At 38.6% G+C, this 27,455-nt stretch overlaps 1 protein-coding gene and 1 pseudogene across 2 annotated transcripts; both read left to right on the top strand.

Moving 5' to 3' along the window:
• The first annotated feature begins 141 nt into the window (after positions 1-141).
• On the top strand, positions 142-27,455 carry LOC113109729 (poly [ADP-ribose] polymerase 14-like). 2 transcript variants are annotated; one of them, XM_026273476.1, is made up of 17 exons: positions 142-353; positions 768-886; positions 2,217-2,247; positions 20,748-20,951; positions 21,031-21,264; positions 21,397-23,819; positions 24,000-24,236; positions 24,414-24,623; positions 24,716-24,818; positions 24,914-25,063; positions 25,171-25,233; positions 25,332-25,514; positions 25,625-25,831; positions 25,926-26,531; positions 26,649-26,797; positions 26,893-27,067; positions 27,151-27,455. In XM_026273476.1, exons 1-17 carry the CDS (start codon positions 179-181, stop codon positions 27,429-27,431), a joined length of 5,550 nt encoding a protein of 1,849 aa, XP_026129261.1. In that variant the 5' UTR covers positions 142-178; the 3' UTR covers positions 27,432-27,455. The 2 variants fall into 2 exon arrangements, with proteins under 2 accessions (XP_026129261.1, XP_026129260.1); XM_026273475.1 differs by lacking the exons at positions 142-353; positions 768-886; positions 2,217-2,247 and adding exons at positions 15,608-15,882; positions 20,083-20,201; positions 20,516-20,546.
• LOC113109732 (poly [ADP-ribose] polymerase 14-like) lies at positions 2,268-14,447 on the top strand (annotated as a pseudogene).

Here is a 27,455-nt window from a genome sequence, read left to right as displayed (position 1 = left end):
AAACAAGCCAAATGCCCCCCCAAACATGACATCCTGGTAACCCCTCTGGTGGTCACCCTATGTGGGTGTGTTGAAAGGTTGGTTGAAAATGGTCTGACACTGAAACAAAAGTGAAAATAAGCAGCGCATGATCAACTACACTGACTCCAAATTAATTTCCTCGTTGACAAGGATCACGATGGACGAGTATCCCATCATTATAGAGGGAAACTGGGAGTCTGAACACGTTAAAAGTTTGAAAAATAAACTTCAGATTCATTTTCAGAGTAAAAAGAAATCTCAGGGAGGAGACTGCGTCGTGAAATATAATGACAAGAGCAACTCTGCTACGATTCTGTTCAAATCGTCTGACAGTAAGTGCTGAACACAAAATCATTTTATGTTAACAAATAACATATTTTTATAGTATTAATTTATATTTATCTAGTTATGCAATCAGTCTGCGGAGAGACACTTTAAATATACAAATCGCGACAAACTCTCTCAAGAACACCATGTCTACACCAGACGCGTTAAGCGACCGTTGCAAATCATTTAAACTTGGTGTCTGTAATGTCAGGGATTCGTCGTGTCCAGTTTAGACAGCATTACTGATTACAGTGGTTTAGATTTAATTTTGTCGCGTCCTGTGTAGACACGGTGTAAGTTAGAAGGCTACTATAGCCTATAGCCTCCTCTATCATTAATGCATTTATTGTACTGTTTTGTGTTGTCCTTGTTTTAAAGTGTGTGATGTATCTGAATAAATCTGATTGTTTGATTTTAAGTTCGAGATGACGTGCTCTCAAAGGCAGAACACATTATTACCATTGACAATCAACAAATCAAGCTGAAAGTGTACAAACCCAGCAATGTAGAGGAACAGATAGACAACACTGGACAACAAGTGAGTAGACTTGTTAGAGTTAGTAAAATGAATAAGACCACACTACTTTTACAGGCAAACCATGCTCTGTAAATAAAACCCTTTATTAAAGTGAAAGTGAAAGTGACATGACATACATCAAAGTATGGTGACCCATACTCGGAATTCGTGCTCTGCATTTAACCCATCCAAAGTGTACACACACCGTGAACACACACCCGGATTGCAATTTTATTGCAATTAGATTTCATTAAAGGGTTAGTTCACCCAAAATGGGGGAGTCGTGGCCTAGTGGTCAGAGAGTTTGACTCCTAATCCTAGGGTTGTGGGTTTGAATCTTGGGCCGGCAAAACCATGATTTAGGTGCCCTTGAGCTGCAGCATAAATGGCTGCCCACTGCTCTGGGTGTGTGTTCACAGTGTGTGTTCACTGCTGTGTGTGTGCACTTTGGATGTGTTAAATGCAGAGCAAGAATTCTGAGTATGAGTCACCATACTTACCTGAATGTCACGTCACTTCACTCACTTTTTAAATTGTGTTTTACTCACCCTTGAAGAATCCTAGGTGCATATGACTTTCTTCTTTCAGAAGAATTCAATCGGAATTAAATAAATACAAGGGATACATTACAAGGGATATTATTGCAGTGGGTGGGTGTTTTTTTTTTTTCAACTGTCCACAAGGCACCAAATAAAGTGCACACATCCATAATAAAATATGGCTCATACAGCTCTACTGTATACTGTAGCGAGTCCATGCGTTTTTGTAAGGAAAAGATCCATATTTCAAATGTAATAAACTCTTCTCTCTCACTTCATCTAACTGTGGTACGTGGAAGCCGTTCCGGCGGATGACGTAGGATGTCGGAGATGACAAATGTGGAAAAAGACACGGCACGTTTTATTATGAATGTATGCACTTTATTTGACATCTTGTGGACTGTAAAAAAAAAAAAAAAAACTAAAACAAAAAACACCCACCAACTGCATTTATAATGCATTGAAGAGCAAGCAAGGACATTTTTCTATATAACTCAGAATGGATTCGTCTGAAAAAAGAAGTCGTATACACCTACACTAGGATGCCTCGAGGGTGAGTAAAACACAGGCTAATTTTAATTTTTGGGTGAACTAACCATTGAAGGCACTATACATGAACAGAATGGTCTATCAGAAAAAAAATATTTATTAAATTTTAAGGTTAAGACATACAGTATATACATTTTAGTTTCTCTAAAGAGATGTTTGTCATTTTTTCCAAATTGCTGAAAATGGCTGGAGAGTCCAATAATCTTACTTCTTTAGTTCTCCATTTGAATAATTGTCAATATTTTATGCTTGTGTGGTTTTAGATTGCCCGGGGGTGTGGATATCAGGAACCAAGTAAATGATCTGGACTTTGGTGTCTTGCTGCTTACATGCATGCCTGTTAACTGTACTGCTAAGTGACTTTACAACAAATAATTTGCCTTGAGATTGAATAAATATGTGTAACGTTAATTTTGCCTAAAGTTCAAAGTGCCTCTCAGACTGATGTGGATGTGAAGAAGCCTCAAAGTACAAGTGCTGTGGTCCTGGAGAACCTTCCCGATAATGTTAACCAAGATGTTTTGACTCTTTTGGTGGAGAACATCAGCAGACTTCCTGAGAATGACTTTAGCATGGAATTAATACCAGAATTAAGAAAAGCTGTTATGACCTTTAAAAATACCAATGGTAAGTTCTACTGTAAAGTATGCATTTATTTGTTTGTTTTATCATCTTTTAAACATGTTTTACATGTTTAGCTTTATTGCATTAAAAGTTAATTTAGCTTAATGTTGATTACATGGCACATGATAATCTTTTTTGGATGGAGGAAACAGTTTGTATGTGAAAATTAGATTTTTGATAACATTACAGCTTACAGTTACAGTACATGTTGTTGTTGTGACTTTATTAAACATATCTGGAAAATATTTTTTTATTGTTATGATTTATTTTATTTTTATTTTTTACATCTGCAGAAAATTTTCTTCAGGACAGCAGGACACATGACAAGTTCAAGAAGAATAATCTGAGAGCCCGTGCACTGGAGAGAAGCACATGTGTGCGAGTGGAGGATCTTCCAGCTGAGGCCAACAACAACAAGATGCTGCTGGAACTGTATTTTGAGAAATGGGGTGGTCCAGTAGAAGAAGTTATCACAATTCCAGCAGAACAAGCAGCCATTATTACTTTTAAAGGGGAAGAAGGTAAACACATTTGCAATTGCTGATAGTATTTGCTGTTACAGTTCCAGATTTGCTAACACTTCTTTGCCTCCTTTTGTCACCACCAACATATTCATTGTATCTGTAACTTTTATTCTTTTCCAGCCAATGAGAGAGTTTTGAAGCAAGAGCCTATTATCTGTGATGTTCCAGTCAAGATATATCCCTACTTTAAATCACTGGATACAGTCTTGTATGGTGGCAACAGGCCACAATTGAAGCTGCCTGAACCCATTACAGTCAGTGTACATTCTGCCATCAGAGAGTTCATCCTCAAGAAAGGACAGATTTCCTCCATTAAAGATCAGATGAGCTCACACTTCTGCCAAATAAACATGGACAAACCTGAAGTTTTGCTCAGTCCTGATCCAGCATTACTGAAACAGAAAGGAGTTACCAGAAGACACATTGATGGCTGGAGTAAGAATGCAATTGATACCTTCAAAAAAATCATCTCAAACTACACAACATCTGAGTGGCCCGTGTCACACGCCTTGTGGTCAAAAGTGGAAAGTGATGTTAGGAAAGCAGTGAAAGATCAGGTATTTATACATTTGGATGACTCCAAAGGTGTGCTGACACTGACAGGTATGACCCATGAGATAAATGGATTGAAACCCATCATGGATAAATTTTTAGGAGGAGCAACAAGTAAAATGGAGAAAGAGAAGAACAGTGTGACAGAGTATTTGGAGATTTCTCCTGCCATGTACTCTCTACTTGAACAAGATGACCTGAAGGCTGTTTCTTCACATCTGCACATTGACTACAACACAAAAATGAATAGATTAGTTTTATCAGGGCTTCGTACAGAAACTCATGCCATCAAAAATTGGGTTCATGAGAAGAAAATAAATATGAAACAGAAGTCCTTACAGATTAACTCTTCAATCCTGGAGTTCTTGAGATCAGTGGACTGTGATGAAATGTCCAGAGATCTCTTCATATCTCATGGAATAACTGCTGTCTACACAATCGAAAATGAAGATGTTGTTGTGATTGGGAGCACAGAAAAAGCACTTAAAGAGGCAGAGAAGAGGATAAATACAGTTCTTATAACCAAAGACCTCACAGTAGAAGATCAAGGTGTCCTTGAAATGCCAGCGTGGCAGGATCTCATAAAACAGCTGGAAAAGTCATTTGGTACTTTAAAAAAGAGATCTGTGTTTGTAAACGTCTCTAAAAAAAGAGACAAAGTAACAATGACTGGATTCAGAGAACCAGTGATGGAGGTCAGTGAGGACTTAGAACGTTTCATCAAAAAACACACTAGAATTGAAGAAACTGTTCGTGTCAAATCACTTGCGGTTTCAGAATACATAAAAGTCTGAAAATCACAAGACTTGCAGAATTTCGTCAAATCTAATGAGGTAAAAGTGAGTTTTGATCCAAAGAGCCCCCGGATCAAACTTTCTGGAGAGCGTGCATTTGTCCAGCCAGCTGTGACTCTATTTAAAAAGTTGACAGATGGTCTCTGCACAGACACACTGATAATTAAAAAGGCAGGAGCAAAGAAGTACTTCATGGAGCAGGGTAAAATGATGCTCTCAATGCTGATAAAGGAAAAAAGATTTGTGGTGGTTCTTCAGCAAGATGACATGCTGGAAGAGGAGGAAGATGAATTTACTGAATGTAGTTTTGAAGATATTGGCCAGGTCTTATGTGAGGTTCGAATACCAGGTGGACTAACTGTTACTGTCAGGAAGGCAGACCTTTGCAAGATCAGTGTTGATGCTGTGGTCAATGCTGCTAATGAAGATCTGAAGCACACTGGTGGTGTAGCTTTAGCACTTCTTCAAGCTGCTGGACCAACTGCAGCAATATTGTGATCTACACACAGAAGTAAATGGGCCTCTGAAGCCTGGAGATGCCTTCATCACTGACGCTGGTAATCTTCCCTGTAAATATGTGGTGCACGCTGTTGGACCTCGCTTCAGTGATTCAGACAGACGTACCACTGTGCAACGCCTGAGACGTGCTGTGAGGGAAAGTCTGAACCAGGTGTCAAGCAAAAACTGCTCCTCCATTGCAATTCCAGTTATTAGCTCAGGGGTATTTGGTTGTCCTCTTGATCTTTGCACTGAATCGATCGCCAAGGAGCTGTGTGATTACATTGAATATCATAAACACAGAGGCTCCGATAGCACATTAACTGAAATTCACTTGGTTGACAATAATGACAGAACTGTGAATGCCATGACTCAAGCTGTCATTAAAGAGTTTGTTGCTTATAACCCTAAAATAACTTTCCTTAATCAAGATAAACTTCATGGTTATAGTAACTATGTACAAGGGTATCATGACAATGGTCCTGGAAACTACAACCAAATTAACCAACAGTTTGAACGTCCCAAAAGCCATGGAGACTTTGAAGAAAAACCGCACTCAATGTTAAGTGTTCTTGAGACCAAAACTACACAAGAGGGACTAAAAATCAATCTTAGTAAAGGGAATATCCAGGATGCACATGTAAGTGAATGATAGTAATGGCAAGAAATACAGTAAAATAAAATATATTTAAAAGGATAGTTTATTCATAATCAAAAGTCCATCATTTACTCACACTCATGTTATTCAAAAAGAGAATTTAAATTTTTATTTTTCTCAACTATCCTGATCTATAAACTATTTAAAGACACAGTCTTTGATAAAAGGCTTATAAAGTATACCAGTATAAGTACAGTGAAATATGAGAATCAAAGGATGACCAGTTTCTGAAAAAGAAGTGTCTGATTTGTTTCTTCTGCAGGCTGATGTAATTGTAAACACTATATCGGAGGACTTGGACCTCAGAAAAGGTGCCGTCTCCAAAGCTCTCCTACAGACTGCTGGTCATCAGTTCCAGTCAGAAATCACCAGAGCTGCTCGCTCAAACAGTCTGAATTATGGTGAAATGCTCATCACAAATGGTTATAAACTGAAATGTCAAAAAGTCTTCCATGTAGTTTGCCCATTTTGGAAACAAGGCTCAGAACATAAGGTGAGAAAAACAATAAAATATAAAATTGCAGTTGAAATATAACAAAGTTGTCAATAACCCGGTTACTGCTGACTGTTTTTAGGATTCAATTATATTGCAAATGTACCTGATATGTAGGCTTCACTTATTTTCTTTAAATATTAAAATAGATATATTTATAATCATTTTAAAAGGTACTCACTCAGATCATTAAAGATTGCCTGAAAAATGCAGAAAGCTGTAGAATGGCTTCAGTCGTCTTCCCGGCTATTGGGACTGGGAATCTTGGTTTTCCTAAAGATCTGGTGGCCAGAATCATGCTGACAGAAGTCCAGGGACTTAAGCCTACAAATCTTCGAGAGGTAACCGTGATTGTACACCCTTCTGACAAGGAGAGTGTATAGGTGAGTGTCAAAAATAGATTCATGAACCATAAAAACACAAAGAGTATGACCAATGTTTGCACTTTTATTGTTTAAACTCTAAACTTGCTTGTGTTATCTTAAATAGTTCTGTGCTTTACCTATTAGTGCTTTATCAGCATCTTTAGACATGGGATTCAGGGTCAAACACATCGACATGACCTGCCTAAAAATACAATTTCTGGTAAATCAGCTCAGAGATCTGGTAACACTTTCTGATGTCCATCAAACTTATTTAAAAAAAAACATTTTGTTTAAATATTTATTCTAATAACAAAGGTATGTAACAAGATATATATAAAATAGTGACAAGAGAAATTCAAGCAGAAAATTCTATAGATTTTCCATACATTTTTTATGTTTTTCTTTAGAGTTTGGTTGCAAAGTCTTCTCTCCCTCTCTTGGGGTCCATGTTATGCAGCTGGATCAGGTGACTCTGATGGTTTCATCAGGAGACATAACTAAAGAAAAAACTGATGCCATTGTCAACTCCTCAAATCAGACATTTTCACTGAAAGCAGGTTAATACAACTTACATGTTTCAGTGAAAAATTTATAATTTCTGTCACATTTGAAGAGAATTGTTCTATTTCTCTTTGCAATCCAGGAGTATCCAAGGCCATTTTAGATGCTGCTGGAGTACAAGTGGAAAAAGAATGTTCACAGATTGGTTTGTATTCTTTTAAATTTACTCTTTCTTTTAGTTGATGGACTTTTATTTATTTATTTATTGAAGATATTATTATATATATATTTTTTGCATATACTTCAAGAGAGATCTAATGAATTTTAGATGCTTTTGTAAATGTAGTGCACATGTTTCAATAGTGAGATCATCAAACAGGCGGCTAACAGAGATTGTGACTTCAGCCGGGCGACTTCCATGTAGAAACATCATCCACGTTATTGGACGCAACAGTCCATCTGAAATTAAGGATGTTGTTTTTTCTGTTCTGAAGATATGTGAGGCACGCCAAATTACTTCTGTTGCCTTCCCAGCTCTTGGCACTGCTAAGACACGTTGTGTGATTTTATTTTATTTTATTTTTTTTATTTTTTTTTTACATATGTAAGGGAAACAGGTCAATTTAGCTCATAGGGAATCATTTAAGATTTTAAAGGGAATTTGAATAGAATCACTATTATACGGCTGATTACTGAGACGGCCAGCTATTCATTGAATGAGCCTTATAACAACTCTGCAATGGATATTAATATCCGAAGTATAGTGAAAACACTATTAATTAGCAGAGGAACAAGATCGGCAGTTTAAGACATTAACTTGTAAGCACAAAACACAAGATACTTCTCTTTTCAATATGAATAAGGCTTTATTAGATAAATCTAAGACATATAGACTAATCTAACACATAAACACATGCACTCACACATTCACACAAGTTGCAGGAAGAGAGAAAGTTAAAAAAAGAATGAGTTTAAAAGAATGAAAATGTGAAAATCCAAGTTTACAGCAATATGTGAAATTGCATAGACATGAACAACCATCGATCCCTTAATTAATCCCCGTACTGAGTTCCTCAATGAGGTTAAAATTATACTAGATAGCTACACTAGTTTAGATCAGAATCTGGAGGTGGTACGTTACTTGTGTTGTCGTTGAAAAGGGGGTTTCCCGAGGTTGCTGTCAGGCTGGGATTTCAGTAGTCATTGGAGTGACGTATTGGGAAGCCAGTGGTTTGGCATTGTCTGAAGACACGGAGTTGTGGACTGGTTGCAGTTTTTGGCGGGCACCCGAGGTCAGACTCAGAGACACAGTGTTATAAAAATTCTCAGAACACGAAACTCTCAAAACTGAAAATAAAATAAACTAATGTGAAAGAATAGAAGTAAAGTTTGACGAGACTAGGTGGTGTTTCTTCTCATCGTGGCTAAGTAGCAGCAGGCGTGCAGGCTGAAGAAAATTTGATGGTGTCCTGAATATTTAAACTGGCCTTTCGGCCACACCTCAGATGTTGTCTTGACCAGTTAGATTATGGAAATCCGAATTTTCCCGTTCTTGTAGGGTATAATTTTGGACATGATTCCAATAACAAGAATATGATACATATGACAAATAACTGATGGTCAGAAAAATTTCAAGCAAGAATATTCAAACACACACATACTAAACATGAATATGAATCCTTAAGCTATTCAGTAGTTATTAAAAATACATACACAATGAGCGATTAGAAACATGATGGTCAAATGTGTGGGTTACATATATGATATGGAGTTCAGAAATAGACGGATATTCATTTATAAGTCTTTTTGAGTTAATTTTGGTGAATCTACATCTGTAAAAGACCGTTCCTGTGCCATTCTTTGACACAAGGATGTTTTGTGGAGACCAGATGTTGAAAGGTTCCCTTAGGAATTTCAGTTTGGGTCTTTTCTTTTAGGTGGGGGAAGTCAATCCAAAGATCTTGTGATCATGATTGCTTTCATGGGTTTACATGTGATGGTCATACTGTGCATCTCTTTGACCATCAATCTTGATTACTTGCTCCAAATTTGACAATCTCTTTTGAATTGGAATTGTCCATAATTGTTCTTTTGTTCTAATGTTGAAAGCTGTTCAAGCTGCTAGTTAGTGGACTTGGTTCTGAGTGCTGAGTATAATTTTTTTTTTTATAACATCCTGTTGTCTTTCTGTGGAATTTGGCTCCTCATGTTTCAACCATGTTCCCGACTGAACCTTTAATTTGTCTGGTTCAGGTCTAATACGTTACACATAACAGTAATGAGTTTGGTTTTTTTCCTTATTGTATAATTAAATAAAATGAATGTTAATTGTGTGATTATTTCTTTATTTATTGAGTTTAATACATAAAAAAATATTTTATGCTTCAGCACTGCCAAGAAAGACCAAAGTGTGAAAAAAAAAACTAATTACATACACTATATATAACTCATGCAATGCAATATAACTGTCACGGTTTTACGCTGCCTGAAGGAATACGGAGTCGAGGATAAACGGAATAAGGTTTTTAATATAAACAACACAGGGGATATCCAACATGGAGCACAGAGGTAGACACACGTAAGTAGCAAGTGATGAATGAAGACCCGACAAAACAGAACTGAAAGGACAAGGCTTAAGTACAAAGGATAATTGGGGAAACACAGGTGGATGGAATCATTAAATTAACAGGGACATGGAACACATGAGGAAGATAATAGACACACCTGGGAACTAATCAAACTAAACACGGAAGACAGAAACTGGGTACTGGGGAAAAAACACTAAATGAGTCCAGGTGTGTGACAGTACTCCCCCTCCCGGTAGGTGCGTCCTCGCACCGTAGAAACAACAGAGGGAGGCGTGGGTGGGAACTTGGGAGGAGGTTCCGGTGTAGGACGGACTCCCAGGAGGGGGCCAGCAGACAGGGACCACAGAAGGAGGAGCCAGGGAGGAGACGACGGAGGAAGGAGCCAGGGAGGAGACAGGAGCAGGAGGAGCCAGATGGTCCACCAGAGACCAGCCAAGACGGAGATCCAAGGTGGAGTCGACGGCGGGAGGAGCCATGGTGAAGGAGGGGTCGACGACACCAGGGGGCCGACAGGCGGAGACTGCACCGGTGGGTGAGGAGCCCAAGATGGAGCAGCACAGCCGCAGAGCCAGGGGGACGTCGAGGTTCCGGAGGGCCAAGGTGGAGCAGAAGGCTCAGGCGACCAAGGCGGAGGCAGGGTCCTGGCAGACCGCTGTGGAGCCGGAGTGACCGAGGATGGAGGTGGAACCGGAGGGAAGGAGGAGCCTGACAGAGCCGGAGGGATGGAGTGACGAGGTGGAACCAGAGGAGTGGAGTCCCGAGGCGGCGGATGGTCGACGACTGACCAAGGTGGAGCCGGAGGGACGAGGGAGCCCGGTGGAGCAGGTGGGATGACAGGCCACGGTGGAGACGAGGGAGCTAAGAGCCAAGGCGGAGCCGCTGGGTCGAAGGACCGAGGAGGAGTCCAGGGCTCGGAGGCTGGAGGCGGAGACAGGGCCTTAACACGCCAAGGCGGAGCTGGAGACTGGCAGTCCAGCGGCGAACCACCGCGCCCCGATGGCGCGGACTGAGGGTGAGCTGCGGGACTGGCTGGCACCAGCAGGGATGACGAGGAACTGGCTGGTCTAGGAGGAGGAGAGAGGAGAAGGATGGGAGGAAGGACAGGAGGATCAGGACTGGACGGAACCAGCGAAAGAGGAGTAGAGGGACCAGCAGGTTTGGGAGGAGGCGGGAGAGGGAGGCTGGGAGGGAATACAGGAAACACAGAAGATTCAGGGCTGGGCGGAACCAGCGGTGAAACAGAAAAATCATGGCTGGGCGGAACCAGCGGAGACACAGAAGATTCAGAGCTGGGCGGAACCAGCGGAGACACAGAAGATTCAGAGCTGGGCGGAACCAGCGGAGACACAGAAGATTCAGAGCTGGGCGGAACCAGCGGAGACACAGAAGATTCAGAGCTGGGCGGAACCAGCGGAGACACAGAAGATTCAGAGCTGGGCGGAACCAGCGGAGACACAGAAAATTCAGAGCTGGGCGGAACCAGCGGAGACACAGAAGATTCAGAGCTGAGCGGAACCAGCGGAGAAACGGAAAACTCAGGGCTGGGTGGAACCAGCGGAGAAACAGAAGATTCAGAGCTGGGCGGAGCCAGCGGAGATACAGGAAACTCAGGGCTGGGCGGAACCAGCGGAGAAACAGAAAACTCAAGGCTGGGCGTAACCAGCGGAGAAACAGAAAACTCAGGGCTGGGCGTAACCAGCGGAGAAACAGAAAACTCAGGGCTGGGCGGAACCAGCGGAGAAACAGAAAACTCAGGGCTGGGCGTAACCAGCGGAGAAACAGAAAACTCAGGGCTGGGCGGAACCAGCGGAAATGGAGCAGAGGAAATGACTGGAGGAGGTAGGAGTGGGAGACTGAGAGGGTATACAGGGGAGTCAGGGCTGGACGGAACCAGCGGAGAAACAGGAATATTAGGGATTACCTCCGTAGACCAGTCCATCAGATCCAGAACTTGCTCCATATGACTTTCAGAGACTGCATATAGCTCACCCTCAGTCGCAGGAGTGTGGGCAGGGCTTTCCTCCACGCCCTCGATCTCCACGAGGACTCCCACGATGCACGGTGTTGCCGGCTCACACACCTGGTCAGTCGCGCTCTCGAGATCCTGTTCCCTGTCAGTGGATGGCTCGGGCTCTGCGGCTGCGGTGGGCTCTGGCTCCGTGCGGCGTGATGGTGGCTGGCTGGTCTCTGGGTCGGGAGTGGGGCTGGCGAGGTCCTCTATGGGGCAGATGGTGAGAGATGAGCCATTTCTCGCCAGAGTCCACTCCACGAATGCGGCGAAATCCTCTCGAGGACCATCTTCGGACGACAACGCTCTGCATTTGGAGTTCAGGCTGGTGTTGTAGAAGGTGCAGAGCGCGCCGTCCGGGTAGCTGGTGGCATTAGCTAATAGGAAAAACTGTTTGGTATGGTCCTCGAGAGAACGTCCTTCCTGCTTCAGCAGAAGGATGAGGAATTCAGGACGATAGAGGGGATCCATAGAACACTACGAAACAAAAAGACTTTGAAAACACAAAAACAAAACGGAGGGAAAAAACACGCAGTTTTCTATTTTCTTTTTCTGGTCGGGTCTTCTGTCACGGTTTTACGCTGCCTGAAGGAATACGGAGTCGAGGATAAACGGAATAAGGTTTTTTAATATAAACAACACAGGGGATATCCAACATGGAGCACAGAGGTAGACACACGTAAGTAGCAAGTGATGAATGAAGACCCGACAAAACAGAACTGAAAGGACAAGGCTTAAGTACAAAGGATAATTGGGGAAACACAGGTGGATGGAATCATTAAATTAACAGGGACATGGAACACATGAGGAAGATAATAGACACACCTGGGAACTAATCAAACTAAACACGGAAGACAGAAACTGGGTACTGGGGAAAAAACACTAAATGAGTCCAGGTGTGTGACAATAACATTATGTGATTACCATTTATATATATATATATATATATATATATATATATATATATATATATATATATAATGTGATAGTATTTTATTTAAAAAAAATGATCCATTCCTTGTGCCAAGTAGCCCTGCCCCCCTACAAAAGATTTTCTAGTCAAAACTTTGTATGTTTATATTAATACAATAACCTAATAAACCATAGTTTAATAGGGAATATACTGATACAAAGAACTGTACTTCTTTGTATCAGTAACGGAACTGGGGAAAAAGAAAACCTTTTTAATTTTTTGTTAATAGTTGCCAAATGCAGAAGCTGATACTGATCTTCACCTTTAATTAAGAAATGCACCTTGTCATGCAGACTACATAATAAGAGAATATTTATTTTTACTCAAATTGTTCCAAAATAACGGCAGTCATTTCAAGCTTTCTATAGATTTCTTTCTTATGTCTGTGTGAGGCAAGTCATCCTGTTTATTTTCTCTATTTTACAAAAGCACAACATTTTGGTGTTATTGTAAGTGTACATAGTGTTCCCGTGGCTCAAGTGGTAGAGCATTGTGTTAGCAGCACAAGGTTGTGGGTTTGATTCCCAGGGAACACGCTAGGTAAAAACTGTTAGTCTGAATGCACTGAAAGTTGCTTTGAATAAAAGCGTCTGCTAAATGCATAAATTTAATTTTATTTTATTTTTTTAATTTACATAAATAAAAGCAAAAATATGTATTTTCTGAATGATGTAGACTATTAGGCTACTCTTATCTGAATGACCAAAAATGACAGATTATTTTAAGTACAGTATATTCCGCAGGAAGAAAATACAAGGTTTTGTGCAGGCTCCTCCATGTCATGCAGTAAGCGCAATAATACTCTCATACTTCTCATAAACACTTGATATGCATGTATATAGCGCATATTAATCTAAATTAACCTCAGAGTGAACCGCTGTATATCTGAGAAGCAGCTGTGGCAACCCAAAACAGCAGCTTGGCACATTTGGCCATCATTACACAGAGAGCGAAGGCTTTGGTTTGAGATTGTAAATTGCAAGTAAATATATCCCCAGTGCTTTTAATGTCATATTGCCTTTGACTCACTCTCTGTGTCTTTGCAGCTCTCTGTGAACAAAGGCATCTGACATGAGCACAGAAAACCGCTTTAGTGCGCCAGTAGTCTTTAAATAAAGTAAAATAAAATAAAATAAACACTAAATTCTGTCTAAGTGCCCATTTTTGCTGAGTTACCTCATAAATTAAAAAGTCCTAAAAGACTGTAAAGAACTGTGTCAGTCAACAACACCTGCTGCAGTCTGTAATTGATTTTTTTTTATTGATTTTTTTTTTTTTTTTAATGATTGACAGCATTAAAAATTATTACTAATATATTTTATGTGAATTGTTCACTACTTTTTTCCTTTTGTCTCTATTTTTTAGGTCAGGGAGGTGCAAATCCAGCTAATATTGCAAATGCAATGGTTGTTGCAGTTGCTGAATTTGTGAAGAAAAAGAAACCAGTGCATGTAATATTTGTGAAGTTTCTTATATTCCAGACGAATATGGTGGAAGACTTTCACCAAAGCATGATCAGACAATCTGGTGAGAAAATAGAAGAGGATAAAAGTCTGTTTACCAAGATAATTTTTTTAAAGTAGGATAATTTCATCCATTCTTATCTTTTGTAAAATACAGTAATTCATCATTCTGTTTTTTTTTTTTTTTTTTTTCTTTGGGTGGAAATTCAGAATCTCCCAGAAATGAAGAGTTTGTGATGGTGGGAGAAAATATTGAGCCAGCTGTGTTTCATCTCTGTGGTGAGACACCAAAGGACCTGAGTGAAGCCAGAGACATGATCAATAGCATGATAATTGAAAACAATGCTGAAGACACCAATAATGGCTTGAATGAAACAACAACATTATGTATTTTTCTTTGATTTATGTAACACCATTATTTACTGTAGTTGTAATACCACGTATTAAAAAATAATTTAATAGGCCTACAGATGTTATTTGGATTTGTTGTTTATAATTCTTTTGGATGGTTTAGGCAATTTCCTCCTTATGTCCACGACTTTAATCTGTGATGTCCATAACAAATGCTTGATTTGGAGTTACGAGTTTCCACAGGTGAACTTGAAGCAACTTAGCCAACTTAGAAATTTTGTTGATATGTTTAGCAAAATTTGAGACTACCCTAGCAATTTTTTTTTCTTTCATAAAGAACCTAGTAACAAATTTAGCTTTTTTTTTTTTTTTTTTTTTTGGGCAACTTTTAGCAACTTTTTTAAAGTGACTCAAATGATAAAAAGGCACATATTTTCATTTTAATTACACGAAAAGAGGAAGCATTAAATGTGCATTAAGCTGCTATAGTTCCAATTGGTCAATAATAAATGCACATTTATGATACAGCATGTTATTAGCTTGTATATAACTATTGTTCAGTTAAAACCTGAAAAGGTACTAGTCATTTTCTGCTAGGATGTTATCCATTAAGTTGTAACCCTGTAACCTTAAAACACAAAATGCAGTGTGGAATTTAAAAGCACAGGTAAAATAATAAAAAAAAAAATTTGCAAAAATATTATAAAAATAAATACGGATTGTTCATTCACATTGAGTCCTATTTTACAGACTTTTTTTGTAACACACTAACTACCAGTACACTGCTTAAATCTATAATTTCTCAGAATGTGCAGTTTTACTAGTTGATAAGAAAATGCAAAAAGTGTGTAACTGTTCAATAATTAAATGTTGTAAAAAGTCTGATCATAAAGATGTTACTTATGTTACTTTTACAATTTAAAATATTTTATGCTTATATTTTTAGGAACAAATATGTTTTTCAATTAGATTTGAGTAATCTCGTTGCGTATTCTACGTAAAAACGCTGTGTTGTGTCACAGTTATGTAATGACGTCATCACGCAATGACATTACAATGTCATTTAGCAACGTTTAGAAACAAAATACATTTGCTAAAAACTGACTTGGCAAGAGCCAAGTAGCAGACTGTTTTGTCTTAAGCCTATACACTACTGTGTTTATCAGCTGTTTAAGGGTCAACGTTTATATAATAATCGCACTGCTGTCGTGCCTGAGAGAGAGAGAGAGAGTGAGAGAGTGAGAGAGACCCAGTTTCACAGTAAACTTACGCAGAAACAAAAGTGAAAGTGAGGGCGTGATCAGCTATATAAACTCTGACTCGCAACAAGCCATTTCCTAGTTGTTCGGAAGGATCGCGATGGATGGATATTTTCCCATTATTGTAGAGGGAGACTGGGGGCCTGAACACGTTAAAAGTGTGAAAAATAAACTTCAGATTTACTTTCAGAGTAAGAAGAAGTCTCAAGGAGGAGACTGCGTCGTGCAATATGATGACGGAAATAACTCCGCCACGATTCTGTTCAAATCGTCTGACAGTAAGTACTGAACACAAAAGCACATGTTGACAAACTGAATTTTTGTCATTAAGCTTTCCAGACGCCTGAGATAACTAAGGGCTCCAATACAAAGTGCGACAAACTCTCTCGAAGTTAGCATTTAATCTGTGAATTTTAACGTTAAAATTGGCCTGTCATAACTAACAAGGCCAGCGGACCAATGGCAAAGAAGTTAGACAAAAGTTAGACAGATGTAAACATTAAATATTCGTGTCAAAACAATGTCAGGTTATATTAAAGTTACATTAAGAAACAAGCCCTTGGGTTAAATAAATAAATACAAATAGCCTAATATGAAAACAGTAAAAACATTGACAACACTATATTTTAATGTGTCCTTGTTATGTAGTTACAATAATATTGCATGTATTGTTTTACATGTAACAGCAATCGCTGTAATAAGGAAACCTTAAAATAAATGTACTGTACATATAACAAGAACACATTAAAATAAAGTGTGACAAAAATAATATATAATTGATACATATATATATATATATATATATATATAACATTTACCTACAATATAAAACAATATACACCTATATACAGTAAACCTAAATAAATTACAGTGGGGATCGAAAGTTTGGGCACCCCTTGCAGAATCTGTGAAAATATGAGTAATTTTCAAAAAATAAGAGAGATCATAATAAATGCATGTTATTTTTTATTTAGTACTGTCCTGAGTAAGATATTGTACATAAAAGATATTAACATTTAGTCCACAAGACAAAATAATTGCTGAAATTATTAAAATAACCCCACTCAAAAGTTTGGGAACCCTTGGTTCTTAATACTGTGTTCTGTTACCTGATGATCCTCGACTGTCTTTCTGTTTTGTGATGGTTGTGCATGAGTCCCTTGTTTGTTCTGAACAGTTAAACTGAGCAGCGTTCTTCAGAAAAATCTTTAAGGTCCTGCAGATTCTTCAGTTTTCCAGCATCTTTGCATATTTGAACCCTTTCCAGCAGTGACTTTATGATTTTGAGATACACCTTATCACACTGAGGACATTTGAGGGACTCGAACACAACTATTTAAAAAGATTCAAACATTGACTGATGCTCCAGAAGGAAACAAGATGCATTAAGAGCTGGGGGGTGAAACCTTTTGAACACGATGAAGATGGCCAAATTTGTCTTATTTTGTTGAAATATAATTGTTTTCCATTTAGTTCTGCCCTTCGTAAGCAACAGAAGATACCTGTATGTTTCCCAGTACACAAATTAAGTACAATTTACATTGATCTTCAAATTCCAAAAGTTTTCACCCCCCAGCTCTTAATGCATCTTGTTTCCTTCTGGAGCATCAGTCAATGTTTGAATCTTTTTAAATAGTTGTGTTTGAGTCCCTCAAATGTCCTCAGTGTGATAAGATGCATCTCAAAATCATAAAGTCACTGCTGGAAAGGGTTCAAATATGCAAAGATGCTGGAAAACTGAAGAATCTGCAGGACCTTAAAGATTTTTCTGAAGAACGCTGCTCAGTTTAACTGTTCAGAACAAACAAGGGACTCATGCACAACCATCACAAAACAGAAAGACAGTCGAGGATCATCAGGTAACAGAACACAGTACTAAGAACCAAGGGTTCCCAAACTTTTGAGTGGGGTTATTTTAATAATTTCAGCAATTTTTTTGTCTTGTGGACTAAATGTTAATATCTTTTATGTACAATATCTTACTCAGGACAGTACTAAATAAAAAATAGCATGCATTTAGTATGATCTCTCTTATTTTTTGAAAATTACTCATATTTTCACAGATTCTGCAAGGGGTGCCCAAACTTTCGATCTCCAATGTACATACACACAGACACACACACACACACACACACATATATATGATGCAAAAGCCTCTAAATGCCATCTGAAATTTTCATCTGAAATTCGGATTTCTATCAGGCTCCTATATTTATGTTCAGTTATTTTACTTTAATAGACTGGAAAAGGACCTGCACATTGCAGTTAAAGTAAAATGACTCAACCTAAGCATAAGAGCTTGATAAAAATCCTAATTTTAGATGAAAATTTCAGATGGCACTTAGAGGCTTTTGCATCTGAACTCTTCGTATATATATATATATATATATATATATATATATATATATATATATATATATATATATAACACCAATACATGTATAAACATAAGCATATATACCAATATAACACCAATATTGATTCTTCATGTGTCTGTTTCCATATGTCAGCACTTCTCTTAAGAAAACACTTGTAGCTCTGTTCTGTTGTTTCTTTATCCTGAAATCACAGATCAGTTATTATAAATATTTGTTTATCAAGCAAAAGCCTACCAGTTCACTTAATTTTAGTTTGTGTGCCATGAAAACAGAACAAAATATGACAGTGTCAACGTCCCTGTTAATGCACAATTCTAGTTTCTTTAGGACAGTAGACAAGCAAATTCTGGCTGTGTTAATTAAGACATCAGCTATCATTGTGTTTCTTTGGTAATATGTTCATGTAAAGATAGAGTTTTGCCTTGTTAAGACAAAAAATGTAAACATGTCTCTGAACTCACACACATTCTGGCCATGTTCAAACATGTAACACTTTTCAAAGCAAATATACCAATAGATTTACCCATATTATAATCCTTTATTTAATTCACTGCATGATATGCTGTGTTAGAGTAAATTAATTAATGTTGCAGTGTAAGCTAAAGGGGTCATATGATGTGATTACAATTTTTTTCTTTCTCTTTGGAGTGTAATAAGCTCTTGGTGCATAATGAAGTTCTGTAAAGTTTCAAAGATCAAAGTCTCAAATCCAAAGAGATATTCTTTGTGAAAGTTAAGACTTGTCCACACCCCCTAAAAAGGCTCCTTCTAACATGCCCCCCACATCTCTATGTCACTATGTGGGAAGATTTGCATAACGCCACCCAGATGCTCACACTGAAGAAGGCATACCTTTTATTCTCATTGTAGTATTGTTGTTGCCGCCGCCATGTAGTAAAGACACTGTGTGTTTGGTTGTGAAAGCAAAACTACTTTGTTTGGCCTTCCAAAAGAGGATGATATCGGCTTTGTCATGCCTGGAGCTGATCCGTGCTGGTTGCTGAGGAAATACATCAACTTTGCATTGTGTATCGCCTGATCGGCTTTCAACGTGGATGAAGTGGAGTCTACCCCGGGATTGTCACATGTGGTTGCCGCAAGCTGGTTCGCAGAATCTGCAGGTTGCACCGTTTTCAAGGCCGCCCACCTCTGCTCACTCAAGCCGGACTCTGCTCACTCTAGCTAGGCTCACTCTAGGCCTCCGGCATCCGCTAACTCAAGGCCACTGTGTCTGATGCTGTTTCATTGAGAAAGCGAAGCTCCTTTGTTTGGCCTTCCAAAAGAGGACACAACTAGAAATCATGTTTATGTCAAGTTTATAAGGGGGTAATTTCTGTCACATGCTTGAGGTATTCAGCCAGTCACAATGTGCTGGAGAGCCGGCCAATCACAGCACACTTCCCTTTTTTTAGATCGGTGAGCCTAGTCAAAATCAACGCTTTTCAGAAGGCAGGGCATAGAGGAGAAACAATAATGTACAGTGTGGAAAATAATGTGTTTTTTTTTTACCTTAATGCACATCAACACATTTCATTACACCAAATACACCAAATAATGTTCTTTTTAGCAGCATCATATGACCCCTTTAAGATTTTTCTACCTGATCGTTGAACTAAACAACTACAAAGGCCATGACAAATGATGACATAAGACTGACATCACACATACGAATGCATTATCCTCATGAACAAATAAATCATCTGATGTTTGCATACTTGAATAACAGTGTACCATTAAGGTGTCCTTCATGAATAAACATGATGTCTGAGGTATATACCAATGTACAGTCGTTGTCTCAAATACAGTTATTTCACTGGCTGCTATGTGTGTTGTCACATTAGCATGGACAAAACGGACAAAATCTAATTTCATGTGTTCTGTTTAAATAAATAAATCTGTGATAAATAAACTTGCCTTTGAGACAAATTATGAGGAAAACTTTTTCGAAACTATAATTTAGGCCAATGTCACATCATGGTTAAACATCCATAATCACATTGGCTAATATCACATAACATGATCTACATTATTCCTTACTGTGATGTTTTCTAAGTGTTGTGATATACAGTATCTGACTAAGTATGATTGTTTGTGTTTAAGTCCAAGATAGCGTGCTCTCAAAGGCAGAACACGTTATTACTATTGACAATCAGAAAATCAAGTTGAAAGTGTACAAACCCAGTGATGCAGAGGAACAGGCAGACAGCACTGCACAACAAGTGAGTATACTTGTTACAAAATGCAGAATTAATACCACAATGCTTTAACAATCAAACCTCAGATGAGTGGCTCTGTAAATCAAACCCTTTAGATTGCATGAAGTCACTATACATGAACAGAATGGTCTATCATAAGATAAATTACGATTAATTCTGTTTTATGGTTGCAATATATCTGTATTTTAGAGTTTCTCTAAGAAGATGGTTGTCATTTCTTCATATTGTTGAAAAGGCTGGAGCAGAGAGACCAGTTAACTAAACCTACTTGTTTAGTTCTCCATAATTGTAAATGCTTTACATTTGTGTGATTTCAGAAGGAGCAGGCATGTGGATATCAGGAACAAAGTAAGTAAATCATCTGAACTTTGGTCTCTGGTTGTTTACCCCTATGTAATCTTTATTGGTTAAGTTATTGTAATGTTATTGCAGAAAGTACTAAATAACATTCATTTTTTTATAGTACAGATATAAGTTATGTACCGGTAGTTAATAATTGATACAAAATATTATTTTGTTTGTTAACTGTAGCTTTTATTTTGCCTTAAGATCAAAGTGCCTCTCAGACTGATGCAGATGTGAAGAAGCCTCAAGAGACAAGTGCTGTGGTCCTGGAGAACCTTCCCGATGATGTTAATCAAGATGTTTTGACTCTTTTGGTGGAGAACATCAGCGGTCTTTCTGAAAATGATTTTAGCATGGAATTAATACCAGAATTAAGAAAAGCAGTTGTGACCTTTAAAAATCCCAGTGGTAAATTATCCCATAAAATATTCATCTTTTTAAATCATAATTTAAACAATTTAATTGAGAAACAAATGTTATTTAACAGCTGCAGAAAAGTTCCTTGAGGACAGCAGGACACATGAAAAGTTTAAGAAGAATAATCTGAGAGCCCGTGCACTGGAGAGAAGCACATGTGTGCGAGTGGAGGATCTTCCAGCTGAGGCCAACAACAACAAGATGCTGCTGGAACTGTATTTTGAGAAATGGGGCGGTGCAGTAGAGGACGTTATCACAATTCCAGCAGAACAAGCAGCCATTATTATTTTTAAGGAGGAAGAAGGTAAATACATCTACAGCTGCTGAAAGTCTTTGCTATTATAGTTAAGATAGACTAAGTCAAACTTCTTCAACTAAGTAAAACTTGTCAATATCAATGCATTGATTCACTATGCCTCATATTTCTTTTTTTCAGTTAAAGAAAGAGTTTTAAAGCAAGACAATAACATCTGTAATGTTCTAGTCAAGATATATCCCTATTTTAAATCACTGGATACAGTCTTGTATGGTGGCAAGAGACCCCATTTGAAGCTGCCTGAACCCGTTACAGTCAGTGTAGATTCTGCCATCAGAGAGTTCATCCTCAAGAAAGGGCAGATTTCCTCCATTAAAGACCAGATGAGCTCACACTTCTGCCAAATAAACATGGACAAACCTGAAGTCTTGCTCAGTCCTGATCCAGCATTACTGAAACAGAAAGGAATTACCAGAAGACACATTGATTGCTGGAGTAAGAATGCAATTGATGCCTTCATGAAAATCACCTCATGCTACACAACATCTGAGTGGTCCATGTCACATGCCTTGTGGTCAAAAGTGGAAAGTGATGTTAAGGAATTAGTGAAAGATCAAGTTTTCATAGATTTAGATGCATCTAAAGGGGTGCTGACACTGGCAGGAATGGCCCATGAGATAATTGGACTGAAATCCATAATGGAGAAAATTTTAGAGAGAGCAACAAACCAAATAGAGAGAGAGCAGAACAGTGTGACAGAGAACGTGGAAATTTCTCCTGCCATGTACTCTCTGCTTGAACAAGATGGCCTGAAAAGTGCTAAGGCTGTTTCTCCAGACCTGCACATTGACTACAACAAAAAAAATAACAGATTAGATTTAGCAGGTCTTCATACAGAAATTCTCACTTTCAAAAACTGGGTCCTTGAGAAGAAAATAAATATGAAACAGAAGTTCTTACAGATTGATCGTTCAATCCTGGAGTTCTTGAAATCAGTGGACTGTGATGAAATGTCCAGAGATCTCTTCATATCTCATGGAATAATTGCTGTCTACACAATCGCAAATGAAGATGTTGTTGTGATTGGGAGCACAGAAAGAGCACTTAAAGAGGCAGAGAAAAGGGCGAATACAGTTCTCACAACTAAAGACCTCACCGTAGAAGATCAGGGTGTCCTTCAAATGCCAGCGTGGCAGGATCTCAAAAAACAATTGCAAGAATTGTTCAATACTTCCAAAAAGACATCTGTCATTATATATTTATCTAAACGGAGAGACAAAGTTATGGTGACTGGATTCAGAGAACCAGTGATGGAGGTCAGTGAAAATTTAAGATGTTTCATTGAGAAACACACTAGAATTGAAGAAACTGTTCGTGTCAAATCACATGCAGCAGCTGTATTCATACAAGTTAAAAAGTCACAAGACTGGCAGCACCTTATTAAATCTGATGAGGTGAAAGTCCTTTTTGATTCAAAGAGACCCCGGATCAAACTGTCTGGAGAGCGTACATTTGTTCAGCCAGCTATGACTCTGTTTAAAAAGTTGACAGATGGTCTCTGCACGGACACACTGATAATTAAAAAGGCAGGAGCAAAGAAGTACTTCATGGAGAAGGGTAAAATGATGCTCTCGATGTGGTTGAAGGAAAAAAGATTTGTGGTGGTTCTTCAGGAAGATGACATGCTGGAAGACGAGGAAAATGAAATTACTGAAGGTAGTTTTTCAAATATTGGCCAGGTCTCTTGTGAGGTTAAAATACCAGGTGGACTAACTGTTACTGTCAGGAAGGCAGACATTTGCAAGATCAGTGTTGATGCTGTGGTCAATGCTTCTAATGAAGATCTGAAGCATACTGGTGGTGTAGCTTTAGCACTTCTTCAAGCTGCTGGACCAAGTCTGCAGCAAATCTGTGACCAACACATAAAAGTAAATGGGCCTTTGAAGCCTGGAGATGCCTTCATCACTGACGCTGGTCGTCTTCCCTGTAAATATGTGGTGCACGCTGTTGGACCTCGCTTCAGTGATTCAGACAGACGTACCACTGTGCAACGCCTGAGACGTGCTGTGAGGGAAAGTCTGAACCAAGCGTCAATGAAAAACTGCTCCTCTATTGCAATTCCAGTTATTAGCTCAGGGATATTTGGTTGTCCTCTTGATCTTTGCACTGAATCGATCGCTATGGAGGTGTGTGACTACATTGATGATCATAACCGCAGAGCCTCCAATAGCACATTAACTAAGATTCACTTGGTTGACAATAATGACAGAACTGTGAATGCCATGACTCAAGCTGTCAGAAAGGTGTTTGCTGCTTATAACCCCGAAATGACTTCCCCTCAAGCCAAACCCCATGGGCATAGTGACTATGGCCAAGGCTATCGTGGAAATGGTCGTAGAAACTATGGTCAAATAGACCAAGATGTTGAAGTTGTCAAAGTTCGTGATAATAGAGACTTTGAAGGCGAAGAACACAGGAGAAGAGAAGCTTCAAGCTATGGTGGCAGACCAGATATATCTGAAGGATTGAGTATTCTTGAGACCAAAACTACACAAGAGGGACTAAACATCATTCTGAGCAAAGGGAATATCCAGGATGCAAGTGTAAGTGAATATATGAGATTACTTTTTTATTATAGAAACATAAAGATTAGATTTTTTTTTTTGTCTGAATGCCAGTAAAAAGAATCCTAAAAACCTTTATAATAAGAAATATCTACCAGAGAAGGAGCCCTTTGAAAAATTCCTCTCCTTTTACAAGTATATCATTTGTTTCTTCTGCAGGCCGATGTCATTGTAAACACTATATCGGAGGACTTGGACCTCAGAAAAGGTGCCGTCTCCAACGCTCTCCTCCAGACTGCTGGTCATCAGCTCCAGTCAGAAATCACCAGAGCTGCTCGCTCAAACAGTCTGAATTATGGTGAAATGCTCATCACAGATGGTTATAAACTGAAATGTTCCAAGGTCTTCCATGTTGTTTGTCCATTTTGGCATGGTGGACAAAACTCAGCAGATAAGGTGAGACATACATTTAATCAACCTCAGTCAAATGTATCCTTGTTTTTCAATTAATAATTTTTATGTAGAATTTATTAAATTGGATAATGCAAATATGTCCCATATGTTATCTACATATTTAGATGGTGCTTTCTTAAAAGATAATAGATAATAGATGTATTTATCTACATTTTAAAGGTACTTATTCAGATCATAAGAGATTGCCTGAGAAAAGCGGAAACGCAAGGAATGTCTTCAGTCGTCTTCCCGGCCATTGGGACTGGGAATCTTGGCTTTCCTAAAGATTTGGTGGCCAGAATAATGCTGACAGAAGTCCAGAAATATAATTTTACTAACCTTCAAGAGGTAACTGTGATTGTACACCCTTCTGACAAGGAGAGTGTAGAGGTGGGTGAAATAAATTTAGATTTAATTTAGATATTCTAACATAGTTGTTTATGTTAATGTTATCTTGTATATTTCTGTGCTTTATGTATTAGTGCTTTACTAGCATCTTTAGACATGGGATTCAGGGTCCCTTCACAAAAGGATCACATCAACATCTCAAGTCTAAAATGAATCTTTTTGCCAAATCAACTTCTGGTAACACTTTCTTATCTGAAGTCCATTACCTTCTTTTTTTTGTCACAGAAATCAAAATTAACATTATTATTAATATATTATTTTCTTATAATTAGGGGACGTTGGCAATGTCTCCTCTCCCTCTCTTGGAGTGCACACTATGCAGCTGGGTCAAGTGACTCTAGATGTTTCATCAGGAGACATAACTAAAGAAAAAACTGATGCCATTGTCAACTCCTCAAATCAGACATTTTCTCTGAAAGCAGGTCAATACAACTTTACATACACGGTTACTAATTTTGATTTCATTTAAAATTAATTTCACATTCAAAGAGAATTGCAATATAAGTGCCACTTTTCATTTGTAATGTAGGAGTATCCAAGGCCATTTTAGATGCTGCTGGGGTACAAGTTGAACTAGAATGTTCACTGATGGGTTTGTATACCTTCAAAATAGCCATTTATTCTAATTTATATCGAAAAAGAGATCTATTAAACTTAAAAATGCTATGAGTACACATGTTTTTCCAATAGTGGGATCATCAAACATGCAGCAGACAGAGATTGTGACCTCAGCCGGGCAGCTTCCATGTGGAAACATCATCCATGTTATTGGACGTAAAAGTCCATCTGAAATTAAGGATGTTGTTTTGTCTGTTCTGAAGTTATGTGAGGCACGCAAACTTACTTCTGTTGCCTTCCCAGCTCTTGGCACTGGTGAGAAACCTTGTGGATTCCTACTTTTCTACACCTAGTGGTTGCAGTACATTGATGATGTATTTATTTATTTGTACTTTTTTGGGTAAATATTTACTCTAACCCTTTAGGTCAGGGAGGTGCAAAACCAGCTGATGTTGCAGATGCAATGGTTGATGCAGTTGTCGACTTTGTAAAGAAAAAGAAACCGGTGCATGTAAGGCTTGTGAAGTTTCTTATATTCCAGACGAACATGGTGGCAGACTTCCACCAAAGCATGATCAGAAGATCTGGTGAGAAAGTAGAGGAGGATAAAGGTTTTCTGAACAAACTTAAAGGTCAGTAAAGAAACTTAATGATTTTTACATCTTTTCATATGAATAAGTTTAATAAACAATAATTGATCCCTTTTTACTTCTATCAAACCTGTAGACTTCTTCTGGTCCGGAAGTTCAGATTCTCCTGCTAATGAAGAGTTTGTAATTGTTGGTGAAGTAATGGAGCCAGCTGTGTTTCAGCTCTGTGGGGAGACACTAAAGGACTTAAGTGAAGCCAAGGACATGATCAACAGCATGATATTACAGGAGCATGTGAGCATCCCAATCCATGATCCAGCCATTGCTCATTTCACCAAAGAGGATGGAGAAACACTGAACGCCATGCAGAGGGAGCTCACAGTCAGTGTCCGACTTGAGAAGAAAGGCCAAGACTCTGTCATCACACTGGAGGGTCTGCCAAGAGACGTTCACACTGCAGACAGTCGTATTCGAAACATGATCAGAAAGGTGGAAAGGAATGAAAACCGAAGGCGTGAGGCCTTTTTCATTAGCAGTGTGATTCAATGGCAATATCAGGAAAATGGACGGAGCAATAAAAACTTTGATATATTGACCAATTATGACCTGGAACAGGGGTTTCAGAAGCAACAGCTTTCAGTGAAAATCAAGATTAATAATGTTGAATATGAAGCCGATGTGTTTGGCAAAGTGGCCACAAGGGGGAGACTGAGGATTGAACTGAACAGAATAGATCTGGAAGGTGAGATGATTTTAGTAATAAAAAAACAAAACAATTAGTTATTAGCTGGATATAGTTGTTTGTTAGAAGGCCATTAAAGATACGATTTTGGTCTTGTTTTTATTTTTTTTTCTACAGGTGCAGCTCAAAGATCTTTGCCTTCACACTGGGAGGACATGAAAGGACAGTCAGTTGTTCTTGTAAAACTCACAGCAGGCTCAACAGAATATGCAGAAGTGGAGAAAGAGTTCACAAGCACAGGACTATCCAGTAACAGTATCATTACAGTAAGACACTACTGAGAGGGAGTTTTAAAAAGCCCTTTTGTCTATATTTAGTATAATGTTGTGATACTGTTTTGTTCATTTTAATTTGTCTGTAGATTGAAAGAGTCCAAAACGTTGCACTTTGGAGAAATTACATGATCAAAAAGGAGGAACTGGAAGACAAAAACAAACACACAAACAATGAAAGGCGTCTCTTCCATGGCACTGGCCCTGATAAGACCGATCAGATCAACCATCACGGCTTCAATCGCAGCTTCGCTGGCATGCATGGTATCACTCAGATTCAGTATAAACTTTTTCACTTGCATCTATTTGTATTTTAAATCAACTGACTATTGTTGTTCTGTTTTTAGGAGCCATGTATGGGAATGGAACATATTTTGCTGTGGACCCAAGTTACTCAGCCCGAGGTTACTCTAAACCTGATGTCAACGGACACAAACGCATGTACCTCGCCAGGGTTCTTGTTGGTGATTTCACTCAAGGAAAACCAGGCCTTCCTGTTCCTCCTGCGAAGAGCTCCAGTAGTGCTGATCTCTTTAACAGTGTGACTGATAAAATTAACAACCCAACCATGTTTGTGATCTTCAATGATGTACAGGCTTACCCAGAATACCTGATCACTTTCCAGTAATGATTATGAGATAAGTTTCTGTCA

This window comes from Carassius auratus, chromosome 10, assembly GCF_003368295.1.
Source record: "Carassius auratus strain Wakin chromosome 10, ASM336829v1, whole genome shotgun sequence".
NCBI classification, from domain to species: Eukaryota; Metazoa; Chordata; class Actinopteri; order Cypriniformes; family Cyprinidae; genus Carassius; species Carassius auratus.
This window is presented reverse-complemented; position numbering and strand designations above follow the sequence as displayed.

Coding starts and splice junctions, on each gene's coding strand:
- LOC113109729 (XM_026273475.1), top strand. CDS start 15,705: ATGGATGGATATTTTCCCATTATTGTAGAGGGAGACTGGGGGCCTGAA. Junction 24,237..24,413: donor GACAAAACTCAGCAGATAAG/GTGAGACATACA, acceptor TACATTTTAAAG/GTACTTATTCAGATCATAAG. Junction 25,515..25,624: donor CTTCCCAGCTCTTGGCACTG/GTGAGAAACCTT, acceptor CTAACCCTTTAG/GTCAGGGAGGTGCAAAACCA.